The 24,420-nt window shown below is 34.1% G+C and overlaps 2 protein-coding genes across 7 annotated transcripts; both read right to left on the reverse strand.

The window, feature by feature from the left end:
- Positions 1-223: 223 nt before the first annotated feature.
- On the reverse strand, positions 224-5,108 carry LOC146942526 (putative boron transporter 7). Of its 6 annotated transcripts, none has more exons than XM_085756540.1 (14): positions 4,747-4,925; positions 4,593-4,652; positions 3,984-4,096; positions 3,628-3,903; positions 3,385-3,523; positions 3,124-3,289; positions 2,837-3,003; positions 2,425-2,598; positions 2,232-2,327; positions 2,017-2,133; positions 1,600-1,907; positions 1,229-1,508; positions 837-1,055; positions 224-739 (listed from the first exon to the last, which is right to left on the reverse strand). In XM_085756540.1, the coding sequence occupies exons 3-13, from the start codon at positions 4,076-4,078 to the stop codon at positions 837-839; spliced, it is 2,037 nt and encodes a 678-aa protein (XP_085612666.1). In that variant the 5' UTR covers positions 4,079-4,096; positions 4,593-4,652; positions 4,747-4,925; the 3' UTR covers positions 224-739. The 6 variants fall into 6 exon arrangements, with proteins under 6 accessions (XP_085612666.1, XP_085612670.1, XP_085612665.1 ...); XM_085756544.1 differs by having other exon boundaries at positions 224-744; positions 4,747-4,920; XM_085756539.1 differs by lacking the exon at positions 4,593-4,652 and having other exon boundaries at positions 4,747-5,108.
- Positions 5,109-9,489: 4,381 nt separating this feature from the next.
- DXPS3 (1-deoxy-D-xylulose 5-phosphate synthase 3) lies at positions 9,490-17,240 on the reverse strand. Its single transcript, XM_085756545.1, has 8 exons — positions 16,633-17,240; positions 16,353-16,503; positions 15,875-16,143; positions 13,037-13,319; positions 11,725-12,017; positions 10,546-10,824; positions 10,085-10,369; positions 9,490-9,904 (listed from the first exon to the last, which is right to left on the reverse strand). The coding sequence occupies exons 1-8, from the start codon at positions 17,047-17,049 to the stop codon at positions 9,752-9,754; spliced, it is 2,130 nt and encodes a 709-aa protein (XP_085612671.1). The 5' UTR covers positions 17,050-17,240; the 3' UTR covers positions 9,490-9,751.
- Positions 17,241-24,420: the final 7,180 nt, after the last annotated feature.

Genomic DNA, 24,420 nt, shown 5'->3' on the forward strand with positions numbered 1-24,420 from the left:
AAACTCGAATACTGTGTGTTGCATTTGAATCCTTTTGATATTATTTGAGTTCAATCCTTGATCGAAGTCATTCTTAATCTTACTTTACATATTTTCGGGTCAAACTTTAGGTTACCATGACTCCTTTTCTTTTAAAATCAACATAGATGAGGTTTATATTATTAGAGATAGGTCTAACACGCATGACATCGTGAGTGACGTTTGTGAATACTCAGGTGTGGTATTTGTATCAACTTCTAACTTTATAGTGATTATCCTCTCAAAAAACTTTATTGGTATTATGGTATTTTAACAGAAAAAAAATTCTTAACAAAAAAATTTGAAGAATAATAGTATGCTTCATTTGTCTCATTCCTTGCTCCCCCGTCTTTTTTTTTTCCTTGTCCTTTCACTCTCGTACCATCTTTTCCCCTCAACCTAACTCCTTTTTTTGTGAACTTCATGGCCAACTTAGGAAGGAAATGACCATTGATCTCAATATTTCAATGTAATTTTCCTACTAATATATTTGAAACCCATTTCAAAGTTCAAATGAATTTTTCCATATCTTTGTTCCTTTTTGCCATTATTCTCTTTCACCAATTGAATCCTTTCTTGTTCCAAAGAAGATCATCTTCAAGCTTAACTGATTACAAAAGAATCGTGACAGCAGTCCTCTTCAGAGGATGATACAATTAAATCAAAACCTTTTCTGCATCCTAAAAAATTGTAATATTCAGACAGCACCTCCAGGTCAAATCTGCCCTAGTACAAAACACAAGCATAATCAATACAAACTATGTATTGTAAGTTGAAATGAATCTTAAAACTTAAGAGGGATTACACAAGTAACTTACTTAATTGTGTCTGTCTTCATTGAAGCTGTTACTGTGGTTTCGATCATTGAAGCTGTTACTGTGGTTTCGATCATTGAAGCTGTTACTGCGGTTTCGATCATTGAAGCTTACAGTTCTAAGTTTCAACTCTCCCCTGTTGGTTGTCATCTCATCCAATATCTCTGCATCATAGTAATCTTCCGAGCTTCCATCATTATCACTATCACGTGGCTCCCTATCCTGATCAACCAAATTCAAATCCTAAGTTGGAAAGCTTGGAGTATACAACTTAACAAACAGAAAGAATAAATGCTTAAATATATTTTTGGTCTCTCTCTCTCTCTCTCTCTCTCTCTCTCTCTCTCACTGTAACATACTCATAACAAGAAATGAATACTCGTAATATTTCATACCCTGAGTGACATACTACGTACTGCAGATGGAGCACCGATAATTTCCTCATACTCAGAAGCATCAAGTTCCTGAAGATGGTTAGGCTTGAATATCTTTGGAAGGAGGCGTTCTCTGAGAATTATGAGAAGGAAGAATGGTAGCGGAAACAATATTCCACCTATCGGTATCCATGTGACCCCGAAACAGAACAGAAAATATGCCAACTGTAAGGCTGTAAATCCAGCTATGGTCTTGAATGGTACTGTCTCCACAAATGAGGCATGTGTATCTTGCAATATTCTGCCCAAAACATACAAGACAATGACAACAATTAATACAACACTAGCTTCTACATTGAAAAAAAAGTTTAGGCACAAGGTTACTCAATTACTTGTAACGCCGGCTTGGGGTGACGAAGAGGAGCAATATCCTTTCCCAGAACTGATTCCCAGGAAGACTATCAATTGCCATGTAAGCAAAATATCCCCATAAAACCGAGGTAGGTATCCTTTTGATAACGGAGATGCCTATTATCGATAAACCAATCAGGAGGGACTGCAATAGGTTGGTCATTCTTTGTTCATTAACTCGGACTGGTAAATAAGTATCTATGTATTTCTCAGGATCAAAAGGTTCCATTGCACAACCCTTGGTATCAGATTTCATTACAGCTTCTTTCAAAGTTTCCAATTCTTTAACCTGTTATAATTTAAAAACCAACACTATGTGTATTAGTATCACTCTTGAACAAGTCTCGTGTCTGGTTGCACAAACACACAAACAAAGCTATCAACCTAACAATACATACAGTAGGGGCTGTATCCATTTCAATGAACACAGCTTGCATTTTTCCATATAATTCAGAGCTGGTACTCTGTTGTTCCATGCATTCCTTGGCGCTTTTCACAACCCTCTTTCGGATCAGCTGCAAATCAATGGTGCAACACAAGGATCTAAGTTGAGTTTAAATTTGAGAAGAAATTAAGAACCAGGAGCCTTGATGCAAAATATATCGATGCTTACCTGCCTCCTAAGAACTGCCAAACTCTTTGTATGCATGGGAGACTGTGGAAGGACTCCATTTGAAGGAGGAAGGCCAAGGAGACCACATATCAGAGTCTAAAGACTCACCATAGAGATAATTATGTCAATCAACTTTATCATCAACATAGAATAACATAAATCCAAATTCTAGGAAGAAAACAAAATAACAGACCATTATTCCAAGTAGGAAAACATCATAATGGTAGGCAGATGGCTTTTGAAGGTTGAATTCTTTCTGTTGTGCCATCTGAGAAGCCACGCTATGATCGAAAAAGTATAAACCTGCTATCATCAAAGCTGGAATAATTGCCCCAAATATATAAATCACGGGTACCTTCCACATATCCTGCAGTTTGTAGAAGCTGTTAGACTTATATGGATATTAGGACTTGCCTAAATTAAAATGATCACGACTAATAGTTCACAATGTTGAACATTAACACGTGTCATACATCGGACACACCTTGAATACTCTACAGACATACATTACATGGACAAAATTGACAGCATGCTGAGTCAACTATGTATAAAAAGAAAGCATTTTGGATTGAAAATTTGTAACGAAGTATAATAACATACAGCACCTTCACTACTGTCCAGTGATAAAGAGATGCAGGTTCCCAGGGAAGTGGACAAAACAGCCTTCTAGGAACACCACTTGGAACGTCGTCAGGCATTATATAAGATACTGCAGTCCACAACACTACCATCACTGGAACACCATAATCTGCAATAAAGCCTCGTAGCCTCCCTGAATTGAAATGCAAGAATAAAGATCATTGGAGTGATAAGGCAATCAAGTGTAAACGACACACCAAAAAAAAAAATTGCTTAAGGTCTAATGTGGTATTGGATTTTTGGAATCATTTACTTGTTCCATATCGCCATGATCTTGCTTTTCTGCTTTTAACTGCAGTGACAATTAGCCCAAAAGAGAAAATGACTGCAAGTAATCCATTGGTATACCGCCATTGGAATTGCAATTCCTCCGACGAAGGATTTTCAACCTTGGGAGTGCTGAACTCGCCTACCAGTCCCTGTGGTTCAAACAATTTTTGTTAAGTTGATTGCCAATTAAATACACAATGTATTTTCTTATTTTTGTTAGAAAGAGGAAACAATCAAACAACACCTTTATAGCCTCTTGAAAGAAAAGAACAGTGATTAGCATGCCAAATAACTCCCCTGCAATTCTTGTAAATCTAGTGATAATATTGCAAGCATTGAAAATTGCAAGCAAAATTAACATCAATGCCGTCCAAACACAAACCCTGCAACACAAATACGAACATTTTAGATCGATACGGATTATGATTTAATAAATGTAAAAACCCTTAAACAGAAATTTAAAGAATGCTGAAATAAAGTAACTTACCAACCAGCCCAAGCTAGAAAGAGCTTGGTACCCAGTTGAGGTGTATTTTTGCAGAAAGTGTAGAGATAAGTGTACATTATAACAGTTGGTTCTGCAACTCCTAAAATCAACAAAGGTTGGCCACCTATAATTGAGTGAATAATTCCACAAATGGCAGTAGATGCCAATGTTTCTACAGTGCTCAAGCTTCCATCTGTATCCCTACTAAGTTGTTCTCCGAAAGCAATGACAGGAAGCGCGGAAGCAAAGAATATGTAGAAAGTTGGAGCCAATATGCTGTCATTATTATTAATCAATCATAAATCAGAAATGTTGCTAATGAACACAACAGTATGAAAATGAATGAATTAAATTACCTAACGCCGGAACAGATTGCGCAGACCCAATCTTGTTTATAGCATTTAACTCTTCCTTTGACATCTTGAATGATTCCCTCAAATGGTGCTCCCATGTTAATTTCCTCTCACAGCTGAAGGAGGAAATTGTAAGATATTATATCAAATCTGAGAAATGTGTTTTGTTTGCATTTGAAGAATTAATCTCAGAATATGTAATGTGTAAAGAGAGGAACTAATATAGTAACAATGAAGTGGATTTGCATGTATAGAAACAGAAACTAAGAAGAAAAGAAATAATGAATGAAAACGCGTTTGATGGAGAATTGACAGAAAAAAGGTAAAAAATTAATAATCATAAAAGGACAAGATTGACACTTTAAAACAGTTGGATGCATGTGATCTTCAAATTGCATTTGATTTCTAATGTGTATACAGCAAAAGAAAACGGTGAAAATTTATTCATTAAAATTAAAATTAAAATATAGGAAATATTGGGAATCAAAATAGTTGTGTTTTATTGTATGGAACAAATCTAGGAAAATGAGGGACCAGTCAAAGATGAGAGAGACACAGATATGTCAATTTCTATGAGATCATAGTAATTAAAAATGCAAAAAGGGTGCTCACATTTAAAAGGAGAAGGAAATGCACCAATGTTGAAGGGGCAAGAATCAAAGCATGATATATCTTTATAATAGAGAAGGAAAAAAAAAATGAATAAATTAATGTTATTATTACTATGGTGTAATAGAAAGTGAAAATGAGAGGGTGATGTACATACGTTACACCTGAAGGGTGGGACCAGACCAGACAGACGGACCCCTGTGGGAGAGGAGAGAGGAGAAGGAGGGGTCCCCGGAGAATGACGGAGGGGATCTTCTCTCTCTAGATGTCGGTAAGTTTTGAAAGAGAGGAGAGAGAGAGAGACCAAAGAGGTGAGAAGGCAGGGTTTAGGTTTAGAAGGGTGCCAATGGGTTGCATGCAAAAATTAGAAAATGAATATCCGAGATTTGTGGGGTCCAATTCTAAACTTAGGATATCCGTTTCATTTTCCTACTCTATATCAAGGGTAGGTCGTATGATCATGATGAACATAAAGTTAATTTACAACTAGGTAGTACAATCCTAACTCTTCTAACATATGCATTGTTTCTAATCATTTTTTATGGTTAAGTACTAACTTCACAATCCTAACTCTTCTAACATATGCATTGTTTCTAATAATTTTTTATGGTCAAGTACTAACTTCACAATCCTAACTCTTCTAACATATGCATTGTTTCTAATTTTGTTTATGGTCGAAAGTGATTCTAAAGGACCTAATAGCAAGTTGTTAAGATGGCAAGAGACCTCTTATGTTTAACTTGAGACCATGAAATCGAATTCAGCTATGTGAATGTAGCAACGTTAGATCTCTTGAGAGAGCTTTGTCGTCCAGTGTAGCCTATCTTACTCAAGCGATTAATCTTACTCAGAAAAAAGATTTTAGAGGTTGTAGAATTGTTTTTATCATGTTTGGATGATTAAAAAGAAAATTAATTTTGATTGTAGAATTGATTTTACTTGAAGCTAGAGTTTATGACTTTTGGCTTCTACAATTGATTTTAGCCTTAAATTTCTTGTTAGATCCACTTTTACATAAATACACGGTGTATTTATGTACCTGGGGAATACCGGGTTCGATTCCCAGGGGGAACAATGCTTGGCCACTGCGCATGCCTCTACGCACGAGCCGGATTAGTCGCCCACCTTTGGTGGATCGGAAACCGGTACGAAAGCCAAAAAAAAAAATACACTCAACTTGCTTTTATCCATAATCAGTTTTACATAATCAAGTCAATCAAAATCAATTATTTTCGCCGCATAACCAAACATATACTTAGGCCCTTCATGGTCATGATAGAAGTATCATGTAAGATTTGTGTCATAATAGACACTTCTTTTTTTAAGGATAATAGACACTTATTATATCATTTGTTTCATTCGCGCACCTAGCAAACATAATAAAATTATTTTATTATATCCCCGTTAACCCTCAATTGAGGCTAATGATATATGTGTGGCTAATGCCCTCAAATTTCAACTCTCAACACGGTGCCAATGTTGTTAATGAATAAGACTAAGTAAAGAAAAGAGAAAATCCCGCAATGATGATGAATTGAAGGAAGAAAAAGTCAACGAATGATGTTGCTCGACTAGAAACCATGGCGGCAGCAATGATGTCTGATGGTGGTGGTATACTTGCATGCACTCCAATACTCAAGTTAATACAATGAATGATCTTTCAAAAAAAAAAAGTTAATACAATGAATGAGGTAGGTGAGAGATTGGGAATGAATCACATTCTGTGTGGTGATGATGTGAGGCTCCTAAAAATGTATCTCATTGTGTTATGAAGGGGGCGGTGGGGATGTTGAACTTGGGTTAGCCCAAAAGTTCACTCCAAAACATTACCCCATGTTTCAATATCACTCCCATAGTATGTCATTTTACACAAAATAAGTTGTAAATGGATAAAATAAAATAATAATAAATAGCACGAAATTAACCATATGAACTATATTGTTGTATTTTTTAGTTGATCTTATGATGTTGACTTCAGACATAGTTTTGCTTCTTAAAAATATAAAATAACAATTCAAACTAAATAACCATTGCTACTAAAAATCATTTCTTTCAAGTCCATGAATTATTAAAGATTCGACTTCAGTTTTTAATTTTTGGATCATTATCTTGTCGAGCTGGTGAAATAAAACATCTCTGGTTTTTGAAGAAGTATGAGTTTGATACCATGCACACTATTCACATTACTTTCTCAACATGTCTGTGCCAATAGTTTAATGGCTAAACCACTTACATTACCTCTTAAAAGTTTCCAACGCTTGGTGTAAATACATTGTAGCATTCCAAAAAATCTTTAGCTTTAGTAGAAAAAATTTCAATATCACAAAGTGTCAAATTTTTTATTCGACTATAACACAAAGTTAGTCAAAAATCTTTTTTTGACTAACACAAAGTTAGTACAAGAATTTTCGTATCCAAGGTATTGACAGCCGCATGTATATCTCTTGGATTTATATTTATTTTTTGGTACAGCTTGGTGTTTTCGTCTCATGTTTGATCTATTATCATATATTTTCCCTCTCACGTTATTAATATCAAAACCAAGAGTTTCTGAAATATTTTGTAATTCTTCAAACAATCTTTAGCCTACTGTATCATAAACATATAAAAATTCTTAAAAAAAAAAAACTTCCTATTTTTATTCGACTTAAAGAAACTTTCACACAACCATATACGTCAGTCATTTGTTCATGATGACTCACATAAGACAACTCGCTTTGGGTTGAGAGGAGATAAGGAGAATTGTATGCAAAGGAGATTCTTATATGGAAACTGTTAACTTTTTTTGTTCTTCTTTACGAATTTGAGAATGACATAAAAAACTAAAAATTTATAAAGAGACGCATATTTAATATGAGATGATCTAAACAATTATTTATAAGCGAGAACAATCATCACATTACAAACTGTGAGAAAGATAAAATCTTTTATTTTTTTGTTCCTTGTGTGTTTGTTCACAATTTTAAACATGTTGGCTGCCATCGCATTGCATATGCAATGATTTGCTACCCAACAAAATATTAAATATTATAGTTGAAAATGTTTTATGTTTCATCAATAAATACTTACGAGTGTCCTCGTGAACTTAGTTCAGTTGATAAGAACAATGCATAATATATGCAAGGTTCGAGATTCAAACCCCGACCACCACCAAAAAATAAATACTTATAAGTGCTGTTTTTTTTCTTTTTGACAAGACTTATGAGTGCAGTTGTTAACCACAAGTTTATAAAATAAGGGAAATGCTAACCGGTGCCTCCGGGGCACTGGTTAAGGATGTGAAAAAGGAAATCATATAGTAATTAATGGATTGAAATTGTGTAATTAATTTATAATAAAGTCAAAAATAGATTCCTTTTATGATAATAATTCCCTTTTATGGTATGTTTAACCAGTGCCCGGGGTACCGGTTAGCAGGACCCATAAAATAAAATAAAATAAAAAGAAATTTAATACACCATTAACTAATGCATTGCACAGTTCGGTTTGAGTTGGTAAAAACAAACAAACATTCGTCGCATTGGCGTCCGCTGTCACGCGGAAACTGGGGGTTTTTCTATTTTAATCTAAATAAATTTATTTAATCAAATTAGGAATAAATACACTACACCTGTTGGGGCAGAAAGAGGAACATGCACTGCACCTGTTGATTTTTTTTATGTTAAGTTGTTTTTTTTACTATAATTTTTTTTCTGTTTTTAAATTAACCAGTTGTGGGTAATTTACGTGACAATTGATGAAAGTTAGCCTCATGAATAACTTGTAAGTGAGTCAAAATTACTTCCATACACTGCCAACTATTTCACATATTTCTTATAAGAAAAAAAACTATTTCACAATTGTAAGAGAAATGCTTTTTTTTTTTTTTTGAAAAATGTAATTTGGATAACTATTTTAGTTTGGATACTCACACTGTTTTCTTAATTTATCTCTCACTCTATTATTTTTATTCTAAAAGAAGAGGAAAACAATATTGTTTTAAAAGTTGTCACAAAAATGGTTGAACAAATATCACTTTTTTTAGATAAATATCATTTCTCCTTTTTAATGAGATTAATTTCATACATTGCCGACGAATCAGAACCACTGATACACGTGACTTTACCCCTCAAAAAGAAAAATATACGTACATGACTTTTAGAAACAACTATGGTTAAAATCAAATATAGAGCTCGTTTGTTATATTTTTTTTAGAGGTGGGAGAAAATATAGATCAAAAGATTAAACTAATTTTGTAACAAAAATCACTTTTATATGGCTGTATCCAAACAAACTAAATTATTATTTTTTTTTTAAAAAGCAATTTTTATTAGGGTAAATAAACACATGATAAATTCCGATTTTTCATAAAATTTATATAAAATAATTTCTAAATTATTTTATGACAAAATCACTTTCATTTTAATCTGTAACAAACGGGTCCATAGTTTGATGATTATGATTAAATCTTTTTTTAATTAATGAATTTTGAAAAAGTTATTAGGATTTGCTTTTCTCAAAATCTATAAAATAAAAAAGCTACTAGGATTAGCTTTTCTCAAAATCTTTTTTTCTTTTTTCCAAAAACAGGGAGGCAACACATAAACTAGTAAAAAACTTTTTTTTTTTTTTTATCGTAAACAAGCACAAAAAAATTCAGATTTTTTTTTAAATTCTCTAAAAAAAAACTCTAGATTTTTCTAACGCCAAATCTATTTTTTTAAAACTAAAACAAATGCACGCTAAATCACTTGGTGCTGTATTGCACGTCATTTGAATAACCTTAACACTTGCAATTTTCTTTTAATTAAAGGAAAAAACATTGAATTCCCACAATCACCTCACAGCAAAATAAGTTGGAAGAGCTGACAAATCCATATTATACCCATGTTAGCATCCTCAACAAGTATTGCATTCTCAATTTACGAGACTGGCAACATAAATCTTTGATTTGTTAGAATTCACAGTTTATAACTTTATATCAGCTCTTTTACCCCTTTCTATTTGACACTCTTTTCTGTACAATTAAAATGGCACCCATGATCTCTTTTTTCACCAGACATGCAAATCAGAACTAAACAAGATTACAAATACAGCTACATCAGCAAACCTAATAAAGCCTTTTGCATTCTTGGTTCTCTTATGCACATCCCGGAAAGGACACGAAGCATCTTCATCACAATTCACAAACACATAAAGGATAGAGCTTCACGAGTACGGCCCAGCAAACTCAATGCTGTGGCAGCAATGTGATGTCCAGTCAACCCTGCTTGGTTAAGCTGTTGATTTGGTGATGCATGTTCAATATAACTGTCTGGTAAAACAATTGGTCGCCACTGGAAGAGTTGATCAAGAAAAATTAAACAGAATATTAGAAACTCCAACACAAGAAAAACAAAATTTAGTCTTGCCTTGGCACACAAGATATGTCAATAATACCAATAATACATTCATAAAACCCAAATATTCTTGAAAGCATAAAACAGGTATAACCTTCTCACGCTTAAACTAATTACCTTAATTCTTCGGTCGAGAAGTCCATCAAGAGCAATAAATTGAGCAACATGGGAACCAAATCCTCCAATAGACCCTTCCTCAACGGTAATTAGAAAAGAATGGTGTTTACAAAGCTGCCTCAGAAGCTCGATGTCAAGGGGTTTGCAGAACCTTGCATCAGCAACAGTCACCTCAATGCCAAGATTTGCAAGAAGTGAATGAGCCTTTAGACAGTTCTGAACCATTGATCCATATCCCAATAAGGCAACATCTTTACCTTCAACAAGAATTCTTCCCTTTCCAATCTGTGTATGAATAAATTACTACCACTCCTAAGTTAAAGAGGGGAGATACGATACTATGACAATATTGGGGAAGGTAAAAATGAAAGACACTTAAGTTTGAAATTAGTTTACCCTTTACAAAGTAATAGGTGTTAGCATAACTAAAGTTTATCAAGAAAACAGCGTTGGTCAATTACCTCAATTGGAATTCCATCATGTATAGCTTCGTCTTTCCCAACCAAGGCACCCCTAGGATACCGAAAGCAAACTGGTTGATCATTGATACGAGCAGCAGTCGCCACCATGTGCACAAGTTCAGCCTCATCAGATGGTGCCATGACAATCATATTTGGTAAGCATGACATGAACGTTATATCAAATGCTCCACACTGGAGGGGACCATCTGAACCTACCAATCCTGCACTTGTAATGACAAAACGCACTGGAACTTTCTGTTGATCAACATCGTGAACCACCTGGACATGACACGTAACATGTTTGAATTCATAATTATTTTGACCATTATGTAATGTGCAAGAGTTATCTATTCTGTTCTGCATACAAGTAGGCAGGCACATTCCCACCAACTCACATATTGCAAATTAAAATAAAACGGAATGATTGATTTTAGATACCTAATTACTTTCTCATGAAAGTGCCAGACCAGATATCCTCAATTCCCATACTTCCTTAGGGTCTGTTTGGGAGTTTAGGAGGGGATGACTTTGGGGAGTTCATTTTTCTTCACGTAAAAAAATCCTCCAAATTTGGGGGAACTAAAAAAATTTATTAGAGGAGGATTTTAGAGGGTTTCTTAAAAATAAAAATATAAAAACATGAGGTGAAAGATTTCTATCTCATTCCCTCTCTTTCTGTCCCCTCAAAGTCCTGCCATTCCCTCCTCTCCAAACCCCCAAACGAAGCCTTAAGGTTCATAAAGTACAATCCCCTTCATTGCTTACAATTTGGCAGTTAAGGCGTGAATCAGATATGTAGCACTCCTTCATTTTAACTAAAAAAGGACCTGCCCGATATATATCTAGGCCTAAAACAAACTTAAAAAGGGATCATTGTAAATCTCAGTAAATTAAATGAGGGGTCTTTACTAGGAAATAAAAGGCCAATCTTTAAAAAAAAAAAAACATTATAAAATTAACAGTTTATTTATACAAGAGGGATCCTATTTTTTTTTTAGCAAAAGATCATAATAAAATTAACAATTTAATTTTATAAAGTGGGGGTCTAAAAAAAGGCTTTAGTAGCTTTATCTCGTGACCTGCCCTGACAAAAGATAGGATGTTCTCTGAGAAATTCTTATTGTCTGTTACCTACATATAGTGGTTATCATGATAGCTTAAGCTGAAATAAGTATGAACCTGGTCATAGGCTCTCTGTAAAAAGGAAGAAGGTATAATGCAAAATGGCTTCAATCCACCACATGATAAACCAGAAGCAAATGTGACAGCGTGTTGCTCAGCAATTCCCACATTAAAAATCCTATCTGGAAATTTTTCCATAAACAGTTTAAGTGACGGCTCTGTCGTGATTCCTGCATGAACAACCACAATGTCTTTGTCTTTCTCAGCTTCGGCTACCAAACTCTCCACAAAGCAATCACCATATGTTTGAAGCCGACCAGCATTGTCTAACAAATCAGAACTAACCAATTCTGAAAAGTTAACATACACAACCAATTAGAAAGTGATTGGGAAAATCACATATTATTCAAATTTTCAAAATAATGAGGAAGTCAAGCATTTAAGAAACTAAGCTATAATTTCCTGGTTTCAAAAGCATATGGTACTACACCTATAGGAAATATTAATTATATCCACCAGAGTCAAGCTAAGAAGCCAAATAAATGCAGTGTTGGTTTCAGCTCATATCAGGAAATGGTAAAAAAAACAAAGGCTTGGGAAGAATATTTAAATGGATAGAGAAAAACCTAAGAAAACATTGAGAGAAAACCTTAAAAAATACCCAGTGTAAATGGTTTTACTAAAATTTGGTGTTTTGATAATGGTATCCATTTATCCATATAGTTTACTCCAACCAGTAGATTGGGCTTGGTTTGTTTTTTATATGTAAGTTAGTGTATAGAGAGTTAGAGTTTATCTGTAAGGTAATCAATAAATGAAGTGATTGGTTTCATTTTCTGAAAGGCTTAAGCATGAAACAAATTCAACAAGGGGGGAAATCTAGGACGCATTTGATGCCCACTCAGGCACATTAAAAGTAGGCCAAAACAATTGAGTCTAAGCACAACTCTGTATCATGATTATTATTGTTTGGTGGTAAATAGACAATACAAACAATGTAAGGTAAAATTTACTTCAACATCCTTTTTACTGTGTAATGTTTATGTCCTGCTAAACATTGCAACACATATAGAGGAAAATGAATATTTTGGTGTTTTAGATAGCGACATAGTGCTGTCACATATCTTCTTGAGTATTAAAACCTAGAGTTTCTTTCTGTACCACACTTCTACATTTGTTCTATCTCTTAACCATTTTAAACATGTAACAAAATTTCTTGTCTTGTTCAGTTCCTCGTTTTTAACTAAATCAGTAGACTCCTAAACTGTAATCTCATTTTATTTACAAGATAAACCATTCTACAACAAGAAATAGCACATAATGGAACAAAACATATGATACACTTATGATAGAATAATAAAAGCAATACCATCCTGCTGCTTGTCAGTTATGTATCTTTTTTTATTGTGTTCTTCAACCTGATTTTCATCAGTTATAACATGAACCAAGACAGGACCCATTGAATCCAAAGAAGCTACTTCTTGAAGAACACTTATTAGATCTTCGATATTGTGTCCATCCACTGGGCCTATGTAATACAACCCAAGCTCTTCAAATAGAGTAGAACCTGGTGGACCCATCATACCACGAGCATATTCATCAACTTTAGCTGCTAATTCATGCATGCCTCTGCCAATACGTTTTGTAACACCCTGTGGCAAAGCAGAAGTGGGGATCATTACGATATAGAGACTGGAGGCCAAATAAGGATCATCATTATTACTTTTTAGACAGATGACTTATTTTGAATGATAAAACATGGAAACGCTAGTTGAATATAACCCTTAAGATATACAACCCATGAAGCACCGATACGTCAAAATAGCTACCATATCGTATCCGATATGCCGATACGCTCTGATACTCTGTCGATACGTAGCGACGAAATATCCGATTTATTTATTTATTTTTAAAAAATAAAATAATTTTGATACGTCGTCGATACGCGGCCGACATGCCTCAGATACGCCACTGATACGGCTGGTTCATCTCTGATTGTTTAGTTTTTTTTCCAATAAAAAACTTTCCCCTCCTTAGTTTCCGATCTCTCCTTTAGTTACCTCTTCTCATTCCTTTAATAGATACAGTGAATTTTTCTATGATTTCATTACTTATTGCAGCTATGTTTTTCTTTACTTTAATTGATAGTTGATCAGTGGCGGATCTTAGTATAGACCCATGGGAGCCATGGCATCCCCTAGGTTTTCTATATATACTATATTAGGCGTATTATATCTATTAGTTTTCAGCTGTCGCAGTGGAAAGGTAGTCTAAAAATCTCCCAATGGTCGCGAGTTTGACACTCGCGCCATCTTCTTTTTACATATTTCTCTTGCATTTTTACATATTTTATTCAAAAAAACATGTTTGTGGGGATTTGAACCTACACCCCCTTGCTGCTTTCAAACAAGTTAAACCACTAGGCCAGGTAATGATTTTTTCTATTTCCTGAAACCGTTTCATATATATTTCATAGTGGTTTGGCACCCCCAAAAATTTAATCAAGATCCGCCACTGTAGTTGATACATTTAACCAGCTGCCCGTTCAATTGTACGTTAACTACAATTTCTTTTGGATTTTGCTGTAAATATTTTTTCTATAAATGTCAATTCAATTTCGGTAAAAATAAATAAATGTTTCAAGCTGTCTGTTTATTTTAATTTTCTTAAATTACAATAATATATTTATGATATATATAATTTTTTATATGCGTATCTCAAACATATTGTATCCTATGTTTTTCAATGAACGACGTATCGCCGTATCGGATACGCGTCGTATCCGATACTCGTATCGTGTCCATGCTTCATTGTATACAACCAAGCATTTCTGTTTTTGGGGTTGGGGGATTTGCACATTCATTTATATTTCCTAATGCACACAAAGACGAGCTGAGTAGTCACATTAAAGAGAAATGCTAGGGTCACACCCTCTAACACTCTCTTTTCACACACTCCAATTAAAATTAGCCACATCACCTCTATTTTTTATTCCTTTTACCTGTTACAGGCTGTTCAAGTTACAAAACTTTAACAAAAAAAATAATGCAGTTTTATTTTTCATCCCTTTCTACTGTGACAATCTCTAATTCATCGTTTCATTTTCTGACATTTTCTAATTCCTTTCATCGTTCCATTTCCATTTCTCCCCCATTCTCCCTCTCAATTTCAATACCCTCCTTCTCAAATTTTAATTCAATTTCGTTTTCAATTTCTAACAACAACTCCTCTTATCAATTTTTGAAATTGCAAAATGAAAGAAAAAGATGAATCTGGTGTGAAGGTGAGCATTGAAACATGTATATTGGAATCATGGGTACCAAATTGAGGATGGTGACATTTTTCATGGATTCAATGAAGGAAATATCAGCACGGCTCTTCTTGAAAAGGGATGTACAAGGGACCACAAATTGAAGCAAATCAGAAATGGGTCCTCTTGGTATGGTGCCGTTATTTTTGAAGGAGGAGAATCTTGTTGATGTCTCTAGCACCATGGACATCGGCAAAAAAAAAATATGGAGGAAGATGGTGAACGAAAAAAAAATAATGTTTTTTTAAGGTTAAAGTACTTTGTTGTTTGTACCGGTTGCAGGTTAAAGAAATAAAAAGAAGGGATGATGTGGCTAGTTTTTATTGGAGTGTGTTAAAAGTGTGTTAGGGAGTGTGACCCTAGCAATTCTCCACATTAAATCAAAATGGAAAGTAATGTATATTTTTTAAAGGCCTTAAAAGTTACTCTCTCCGTTTCAAAATGAGTGTCGTTTTAGGTGTTTACACACATATTAAGAAATGCAATGATTAAAAGAATGGTTATTTTACCAAATTATCCTTATTAACTATTGGTTAGTTTTAAAAGTAATACTTTGGAAGTAGCGTGCAGAGTATTAATTGGAGGGTATAATTGAAAAGAAAAAGTTATTATTGCATTGGAAACTGAAAACGACATTCATTTTGAAACAATTTTTTTTGGCTAAAGCAACACTCATTTTGAAACGGAGAGAGTAAATCATTTCATAATGCTTATCGTGCATCCCTTTTGAAGTGCTTACTTAGCACACAGACTTTCTTTTCATAGAAAGTTCATTTAAAGTTGAATGATGTGGCATTGTCACGACGACCATGTATGCTATTGCTAACAACACACACTGAATGCTAACTTACAGATATCTTGCATTTTCTCTGCAAAGGAGGAGAACAAGATGCATACCTTAGCAGCTTCTCTAAACTTTCGGAAAGATTTACTGGATTGGAGCCTGCTAAGGGTACTAGATAGAGCATTGACAGAGGTTTTCGAGCCCTCCTCAATTTTTGGGAGTAAAGAGTGGCGGCTATCGTTCAAAATTACCACCAAATTTGAGTCCAAGTAACCTGCATTGCTCATTGCCTCATAGACCTGGCCAGACATAGTTGTCCAATTGCTGATAACTGCAACTACACGTTCTCGTCTCCCTTTAATATCCCTTGCAACTGCCATTCCTGAAACAAAATATACTCCATATGACTTTGAGAACATTTGAGATTTCACCTATAATAATTTCATCAGTTCATTTAAGAAGGAAAATGAAAAATGCAACTAATCAACCCACATACATATGATCGGAACATCAGATGAGAATTAAAAGAACATGAACAACTCCAAGAAACTAATATAATGTTATGAAATAAGGAAGAAAAATATAAAGTACCAAGTCCAGCAGATATACTGTTGCATCCATGACCTGCACCAAATGCATCGTATTCACTCTCGAATCGAGAAGTAAAACCAGAAAGACCATTCTTTTTTCTTATTGTCTTCATGAGCGATCTCCGTCCTGTAAGTATCTTATGTGCATACGTCTGCAGACAAATAACAAACAAGTTGGTTTGTTTTTTTCATTGAATGCTTAGAAAAGAACAATATTAATAATCTGCATAACTTTCCACTACAAAGGGCAAAATTTGAAATGAGAAGCAGGAAAATTTTACTTGATCACCGACATCCCACAATATCTTGTCAACTGGAGCATGAAAAACATGATGTATTGCAACTGTGAGGTCCACCACAGCCATACTAGGATTCAGTAATATTTGCGTGCCCGACAAAATAGAAGACAACTCTAAACGGATTTCAGCAGCTAGTTGTTTCAACTCCTGCTGAGAAAGGTTCTTCAAGCAAAGAGGGTTTTGAACTGTGTCAAGAATGGGTGTTGGAACTTTCTCCCAGTAGAAATCATCAATATCAGGTCGTGCACATACTCGATGAATTAAGATTCTAGAAGAAGAAGAATACAAGGTGATTCTGGAAAGGGGAAATTGGGAGATTGAGCAATCCAATCTGCGAGTTAGGGTTTGGGAATGGAAAGGGATCACAAATGGGTATCTAGCACAAACAGTACCCATCATTACTCAAATCTTCAAACTTCACAATTCACAACCAATACGAATTGTTAGAAAACGACGCAAGAGACCGTATGAGACGACAAATTGACCATAATCTGTTTTGATCACTCGCTCTTGCTGAAACTTTCGTTAACACTGTGTTTGGTTCACAAAAAAACCAAAGGAGTGAAGCTAGAGAGAAAGAACATTTCCATCGTTTGGAACAATGTTCAAAACTAAGGGAAAACAAGAATCTAGATGGGTCCCACTTAAATTTTGTGAGAAGCAAGGAGATAAGTTTTTTTGCATTTGCAAATTTAATTTACAATCTTTGTTGTCTTTTCCAAGGCACTCTAGTATTTTGTGACATAAAATTTACATGGATCTCATCCATTCAAATGAGTTACATATAAATTCAATGAAACTCATATGAATATTAACAAAACTAGATCGTGTATCTGTGCTATCGCACGGGTCAAAATTAATGGAAAAGGATATATATTGCAACATGATTCATACATAAACAACAAAACAGTCTGGCAAAAAATATACTGAAGGAAATATGATATATGTTCACAAATTTTGGAAAATATCTTTATATACTACATTTGAAGTGGTGTTGATGCAATCCATGTTATCATCAGTTAACAATATCTTCAGACTATCCCTTGATGTAACACATGAGATTGCAACATATAGTTGACCATGCGAGAACACTGATTATGGAAGATATATGCCAACTTGCTTAAGTGAGCGAACTTTGGTTGCTGACACGGACGGGGGAGCAAACTTCCTATTTGATGATAGTTCTCTCCATTCATAACAAAGATGGGTGGAGCACTGCCATTATTCTTTGTTTTATCCATCTTTGCACTGATTGATGTAAAGGCAAACATGCTATTAAATGATCTAATGTTTTCCAGAAAGAACTTGATTTTCCTATTTTTTTGAAATATAGATCTTGCAAAGGATGCGACAGTTTACAAAAAGGGGCAATCTCAATTCTCCCTTGCATACAACACATGGAAAACTCTGGAATAGATGTGTTATGGTGTTTGGAGACTCTTTCCTCATACCAGATGACTGCCTTACACCATCGACAAACAAACGCGGGCTCTCCCACATCAAAATAGTTTGCAATTATATAGAGTTCAATAAACCAATTATGCTTCATTGTGTCGATCCATGAGGGGCATATTTCATGGTGATATCAGAAGTGTTTCACATAATAACATATGAGTATAACTGATGGAAAGGAAGTGATAGATGCGACGAAAGGAAAAAATCTGAAATCATTTTCATCGACAAACAAATGCGGGCTCTTCCAAATCAAAATAGTCTGCAATTATATAAAGTTCAATAAACCATATCAATTACACTTCATTAAATAATCGTACCATAAGGTGATCGAAAACAAACTGGTGACGTGCAAACTACCTATTGACGGCGCTTCCTCAACTACATTTCTGAGACGTCTTGTCCGACTTCATCATCTGTCATGTTTGAATTAATAACAAAAATCAACCATTTTTAATCGGAACTCTAGAATCTTTGTGAACTACAAAATCAACTAATTAATTTATTTGAAACGATATTATATAAGGCATACCAGAATCATTATTAGGCACGTCATCTATTTTTCCATTTTCGTCACAATTTACGTCCACGTCTTGATTATCATCCAACTCAAATATAATATCAGATGACATAGTTTCGTCATGAACAATGTCGTTGATCTCTGCCACTACCAACATATATAGATTTGTTTCAAATGTAAGCCTACCATTTATATAACATAAACGCAATTGTTGTACTAAAAAATTCAATGCGCAAACACATACCGTGATTATTGTCAGGGACATAAGAGTCTTCTACATTCTCGTTGCACTCCATATAGCTGACATGCTGATAGTTTGAACATCGACCATTATTATAACTATGGTCACCATTCATTGAATCTCTGCGAAGCTTCATAACATATCTTCCAGGTGAGATTGGTGTAAGCCTCTGTGGTTCAAACACGGAAGATGAAGGCACTGCGATGCAAAATAGGAAGAGCAAGTCATATCTCGTATACAAAAAAAAAGAAGTTAAAGCCTCGTAACATGATTTGGATAGGTTGAAGGATTTTTATACCATTTGTGATGTCACACAGTGGGGATCTCTGTTGATTAACTTTGCGCCTCTTGCTTTGTTCCTTGACAGTGTAAACACCAAAAGGCACGCGTTATATTAGAGATGGAACACTGCTGTGGTTCAATGGTAACGTTATTCAGAATTTTGCACCATAATGGTTCCTTTCAGTTTAATTGTTTCGTTTAGATCTGAAAAACACATAGTTATATTATCATGAGGTGTTTCCTTGGGCGAGTATAACAAGTATCAATAGGTATGTGGAAGTTTCTTATGACAGCAAGTTCACAAACATGAAGTATATCCATAACCAATTATGTTGCCAAACAAAGCCAAGCTGCACAATGGGCATTGGAAAACGGGTTTGTTTGGCTCAAGACAAAATTGGAGTTTTTTTTTTTTTAAGGCTGTGAAGTTGATTACCATAATTCACCTTGTGCAGCGCAAACATTTAATGCCTTTTACATTAGTTTAGACATACAGTAAACACTACCACAATCATAATTTAATGTGGCACTTGATATTAAACCATCCTCTTCTTGCATTGAATGTCTCAAAAACAGTTAGTTTACGTTGATTTTTTTCGAGAAACCAATACAGTTGAGCACCTAACCCATTATCTTATAACCTCAACTGCAGTTTCAATATTATCTTATAACCTCCGGTTGGCTCCCTTTTAATATTATAACCTCAGGTTGTGGTAAAAACCATTTCATCTTTTTCCTTTTCCAATAGTAGTTATCTATCGAAATTGCGACAAAGATGTGGTTTAAATTATGCTTAGTCATAAAACATCTTTTTCCTTTTTCAATAGTAGTTTCCAATGCTTAGTCATAGCACAGGTTATATCAACAGGGTTTTACTCAATAACAGATGTATAAAGATGTGAGATCAGAAATGATAGACGCAAGAAAAAGAAACCAGTTTAATCTTCAGAAATTATTGATGACGTAAACTTGCATTATATATCGAAATTGCGACAAAGATTTCTATAAATTATGCCGATATATACGAAGTATCTTTTATGGTGATATCAGTAGTGTTTCACATACTAACAGATGAATAAAAATGTTGGAAAGCAAATTCTAGATGAACAGAAGTGAAATATGCTGAAATCAATTTCATGTTGACTATTAAATGATTATGTAAACTTGCACAATATATCTAAACTGCAGTAAAATATTATTACCTATTATGCTGATACATGAGGCGCATATTTCATGGTGATATCACAAGCATTTCACATAATAACATATGAGTATAACTGATGGAAAGGAAGTGATAAACGCGACGAAAAGAAAAATTATGAAATCAATTTCATTTTGACACATATATGATTCCGTAAACTCGCTTTTTTCATACTACTTTGTATCAAAGTAACAAAAGTTAGTAGAATCTCTATTGTAATAACAACCTTTATTGACATGTTCACAACTATAAATTTTTCTACAAATTGTAATTTTACTAAAACAAACCGAACTGGATTAAAACAAACACATTGTATCAATCTGTGCGACAAGTAACTAGTAAACAAAATGAAAAACACTTCTTTTGAGGATCCTAACTATAGCTGGATTGGACAAAATAATCGCCGCAATTTCAAAAATCAATTGCTGTCAATTTTGTGATTGATAGGGTCTTTCTTAATTGCGGTAATTGTCGCAATTTCAAAAATGAACACAAATCATTTAAATGTCAATTTCTGCGTCCCTTCGAAATTCAATCAAAGTTGGTTTTATAGCAAATATTTGACCTGTAAACTCACGCTTTTCATTCTGATTTGTATCAAAGTAACAATGTTTATTATAGTGCTCTTATATAACTTTAGATTGTTCTTGATGGTAGGACACATACATAGATTTTTTCAAAACTACTTTGCACATTGTATGCTTATAAAGCAAAAAACATGTTGACAATAATAATAAGAATTATATTGCAGACAGTATAAAGGGAACAAAAGTTAATCCATAGTAAATCAACGGAAGACTCCGAGTACCGTACATATAGCAGGTACAAAATAGCCAATAGAAATATCAATCCATAGGAGATCATAACACGCAACAAAAAAAAACAGATAAAATGGAAAGATGAAAGGCACGCAATCAGACTTCAAAACAGTTCAGAAAGCGACGACAACATAAAATAAACAAAATCGACTTGAATATAACTAATCTTTCTCAGTTTTGATGGACTTCAGTTTAGGTGGTCCCACACTGTCAACATATCTCTTCCCACTCGCCTTGCTACATGGAGTATTTTCATCTACAACTTGGATCCAAAGGTTTTGTCACGTATACAATAACAAACATCAGTATTAGCAATACACAAACCAAGATACACAAAGCAAACTTTAAGCTAGCACATATCGTACCTATCAAAGAATGGTAGGATAGCAAGACTTGGATATTGTTGTTAGCCATGATGATATGAAGGGTCTGGAAGACGAATATGTGATAGATGGACATAGGAAAAGTACTATGTATACACGTACGCATATCATCAGCTATGTGAGCACAAAACTTTGGAAACACACGTATGTATAGGGAAATACACTCCCATTAAATGAACCAAAGGAACATGGATAGGCATTAAGTGTAATAAGGATGGGAGGGAATTTTGAATTTGAAATGGGTGTTGTGATTTGTGCATACCATTAAAGCTTGATATCAAGGGCTATGATGAAGTAGGCTTGTGTGGAGATTAGTATGGATCAATCCAAGGGCCAGAATTAGTTGGCGCCTAAAGCTTTGGGGTTAGGGTTTGAAGTGATTTTTGTAATGTTAGTTAGGATTAAATATAAGTATGACTAGATCTTTGACCCGTGCGACGCACGGGTCTGATATGCAAGGAAATTATTATTTATAAGAATTATATATATATCTCAGAAGTCAGAAGGTATAATCTAGTAGTTAAATGGTTGATATGTTGTCAAAAAAAAATGGTTGATATGTTAAATGAGTATAAGAAAGAGGTTCAGTGTCCGATCCCCGTAAATCACACCAACTATTCCAACTAAAAGTGTAAAAGTTGAGTAACGTTTTTTATTTATATTTATACCGAAACTGTGTACATATACTGGAGTAACCTTATAGCCTGCTTAAGATAATTGTGATTATTTTTCCCTTTGGCAGCATTCAAGTATACATTGTTAGAACTTACTGGAATTTGCAACGTCTCAAGGAATCTGTTTAATACTGATGTACTTAAATGAAAGACGCACATACATGTTATCTATAATGGTGTATCACAGTAATACTACTAATAATGAGTCACTCTATATGTTTAGTTCCAATGCTTTCTATATATTAATTGAAGGATAAAAAGTCTCATATGTTGAATAGATACTTATGAGTCACTGATATCAACATAAAACATTTACTAAATGTATTATTCAGTAATCAAAAGAGCAATGTCCACCCAAGAAAAATTAAGACGTGAATGTCCTCACATGGTTGTGTACCGAACAAATGATGAACAACCATTTTCGTCCCATTTGACGCATAGAAAAAAAAAGTGATAAGTTTGCTAGTTAGCCTACAACCGTAAAGCAATCAATTGACATGGACTTACAAAATTTACAATCAACAAATGATTCTAAACATTTACTCAAGATAAACATGCTTTTGACAACACCAAGAAATCCTTCAATGACAGTGTAGAAAGCCTTAGTTTGCTTCCATGATATGTAAGAATTCTACATTCGCTCCTTATGTTACTACTTACTATTAATTACATTGTGAAAAGGTCATAATTGTAACGCAACCTAAACTATGTCAACAATCGATACAAAATCACCAATAGTCTACCAAGATGAAATAAAAAAATAAAGCGAGTCAATCAGTAAACCACATTGCAGAACCCATCTCTAATCTTGATTGCATAACAAAGACGGATTGAGAACCCAGGGGCCGAATAAACGCCGCTGCATACCGGCTGCAGTATGAAAAACCTTTGCGGCAAAACAACAATCCACATGCCAAAAACCAGCTCATAATATGCAGAAAATTGCCTCAAACTCAATCCAGATATGTGGAAAATTACCTTGAACCAGCTGAAAGGTTTTAGAAGATTCAATATTTCTTTGAGCCATGTTGGGTTTGGAAGATTCAACGAAGATTAAAGGTTTTGTTTCAATCCATTACGGCTTCCACGTATATAGCAGGAAGTGAGGGTGAAGAGATACATATAAATGCATTGAAAATAGCCAAAGGTCTGCTGAGTAGGTTTAAAACTGAATGGTTTGCATAGGGTATTCTAAAAGACGGAAATAAAAGCATATTACGTTTTGCTTTGCAATGCAAGTTCCAACAAACAATGCTATAATCAAGCCTCAGTAAATACACACAAATTAGAGGGAAAATAACAAATGGCAAGGCAAAATTTGAAATTCAAATTCAAACATATTGAAAGAGGGAAATATTTTTAGGGTTAAGTGATTAGCAATTAATTACATGGTGATTAGAGGGAAAAATTAGGTTAAGTGATTAGCCAGACCTAATAAGCTTTAAGAGTAAGTGATATGATTCATATAAATTTATATGGAGTAATGCATGCAAGTTTAATGGAATTCATATAAACTCGTCCTATAAGTTTGTGTGTTTTTTGTTTTCGTCATTGTATCTTTTTTTTGTTCTAAAATAAACCATGTAAGTTATAAACGTTTAGGTTTTGGTCTCTACCATCACCATAAATTTAAACAGAGTAACCATTGAATTTTAGCAGAATTTTCATTTTTTTTAGCAGAGTTGCTTTCTATTTCTTTCATTGCTGCAATTTAAGTGCAATACAAGTCCATATATTAGCTCACACTAGAATTGGTGATGTAATTCACGGGAAAAAAATGAATTGGTGATGTAATTGCGATTTTATACACCTCAAAACTACATAAACGCGACTTTTTACTTCTTCTGAGAAATGAACATAAAATGGAAAAATGTTTGTCTTGTCACAACTCCAACAATTCCAAACAAATATTATTTAAACACACATATAAAAATACACATAATTTAGTTATTTCAAAAATACAGGTCATTTAAATATTTATTCTTCTACAATAGTTTTTTGTGTGTGTTTATTTGAGGTTGTCATCACACAAGATTTTCTCCTAAACCGTGTACATCCATTTTTTAAACGTTCAAGTATAAAACATGGAGAAAAACAATGATTTATGAAAGTTAAAAGTGACTGGTAATATGGAAGTAATTTTTGTTTATTAGACAATTTGGAATAATTAGATAGAATAGAAAGCAAGATCTTGTTTTG

This window comes from Medicago sativa, chromosome 3 (assembly GCF_051527215.1).
Source record: "Medicago sativa cultivar Bolivia chromosome 3, Bolivia_mono, whole genome shotgun sequence".
NCBI lineage: Eukaryota > Viridiplantae > Streptophyta > Magnoliopsida > Fabales > Fabaceae > Medicago > Medicago sativa.